Below are 1,435 nucleotides of genomic sequence, written 5' to 3'. Positions count from 1 at the left end.
CTCCAGGCCCCCCCACATCCTTCTCCTTCTTCCATCTCCTCCTTCCCCCTACCTTGGCCACGGGCTGGGTGGGAGCGGGCGCGGGCAGGACGGTGGGGGTGGCAGCGGCGGAGTGAAGGGACTTGAGGAGCGGGGCGGAGATGACAGAGGGGTGGGGAATGTTGACGATGGTGGTGGGGATGTCGGGGCTCGGGGCATAGACCCCCGTGTGGGACACGGAAGAAACGGCCGGTACTTGTTGAGCAGCCGTGAGTCCCGCCAGGAGCGCTGGGAACAGAACCCCCCTCGTTAGATTTGGGGAACCCCCCCATCAAACCAACCCCCACCACCCAAGCTGTTGTCCCACCACCCAATTGTCCCACCAACCCCTGGGGATGTGACTTTTACCTGCTGCCCGGGACGCTCCCTTCTTATGGCTGTTCTTGGCCACCGGTACCACGATCTCCTGCTCTTCTGGTGGCATCTGGGCCACCTTCTGCAGGAAGATCTTCTCCAGGGTTTGGGCCATCAGCACAATGTCATCCGTGGGCTGGGGGGGAAGGACCACGAGGAACGTCAAAGAGTCCATCAGGAAGGTGATGGACACAACACCGTCGTGTCACCGGTGTCACGGGGGCGACGCCGAGGTGGTCCTCACCTTGTTGTAGATGTAGCAGTTGGTGAACATGGTGTTGAAGTCCTGCATGCACTCGGCAGCCCCCCAGTAGTAGTTGTTCTCCAAACGCCTCTTGATTGTCCCCATGTCCATGGGCTGCTTGATGATCTTGTGGTAGTCCTGCCGGCAAAGGACGTGCCACCGGCCCTCAGGGACACGGAGGTGACCACTGGGTGTGTCCCCACAACCCCATACCCAGCCTCCCCCATCCCGTGGTCACCAGCTCGCGTTGGTGGCCACCCCCACTCACACACCAGCTCTCACTCCTCACCCACGCGCAGGCAGAGGGGGGTAAAAAGGGGTGGGGGGGTTGAAAAAACACCTCCAGATGTGGTCCCCACCCGAGAGTGCCACCGTCCCCTCTGGGGTGAGAGGGTCCCTAGGGGGCCTGGGGGAACCTACGCTATGGGGCCCGGTGTGTGGGGGGTGGTCCTGCACCAGAGGTGGGACTGGGGGCAGGGGGGGGGACACGGGATGGGACGCTACTGCTAAATTTAAGAGCGAAAAAAATAAAAAAAAATATTTAAAAACCAAAAAACCTGGGTGGAAATTTGGAAATTACCTCCTGGCTTTAACTCCTTGGGCGCCACAGGTGCACGGGGGGGCTGGCCTTTAATATTGGGGTCACAGGATGGTCTTCTACAAATTCATGGATGGATGGGAATCTGCAAAACGCATTCAGGGCACAAGAGATTAAAAGGGGAAACGTCCGGGTCACCTCCAGAGCGGCTGCGGCACCTCATCCGGACCGTTGGAGGGGACGTGGGGACAAGGAGATCG

At 60.0% G+C, this 1,435-nt stretch overlaps 1 protein-coding gene across 1 annotated transcript in view; it reads right to left on the bottom strand.

The window, feature by feature from the left end:
- LOC106898544 (bromodomain-containing protein 2-like) overlaps nucleotides 1–1,435 on the bottom strand; it is a gene marked incomplete at its 3' end in the record, with an annotated part of 3,671 nt that overhangs the window by 1,799 nt on the left and 437 nt on the right. Inside the window, exons 2-4 of the mRNA XM_014959845.1 lie at nucleotides 638–775; nucleotides 388–529; nucleotides 6–267 (exon numbers count right to left, since the gene is read on the bottom strand). Coding sequence (XP_014815331.1) covers nucleotides 6–267; nucleotides 388–529; nucleotides 638–775 — 542 coding nt within the window. The remainder of the gene's footprint in view (nucleotides 1–5; nucleotides 268–387; nucleotides 530–637; nucleotides 776–1,435) is intronic.

Source organism: Calidris pugnax, unplaced genomic scaffold, assembly GCF_001431845.1.
Source record: "Calidris pugnax isolate Ruff unplaced genomic scaffold, ASM143184v1 scaffold528, whole genome shotgun sequence".
In the NCBI taxonomy this organism is placed as follows: domain Eukaryota; kingdom Metazoa; phylum Chordata; class Aves; order Charadriiformes; family Scolopacidae; genus Calidris; species Calidris pugnax.
Note: the sequence above shows the minus strand (reverse complement) of the source record. Positions and strands in the feature narration are given on the sequence as shown.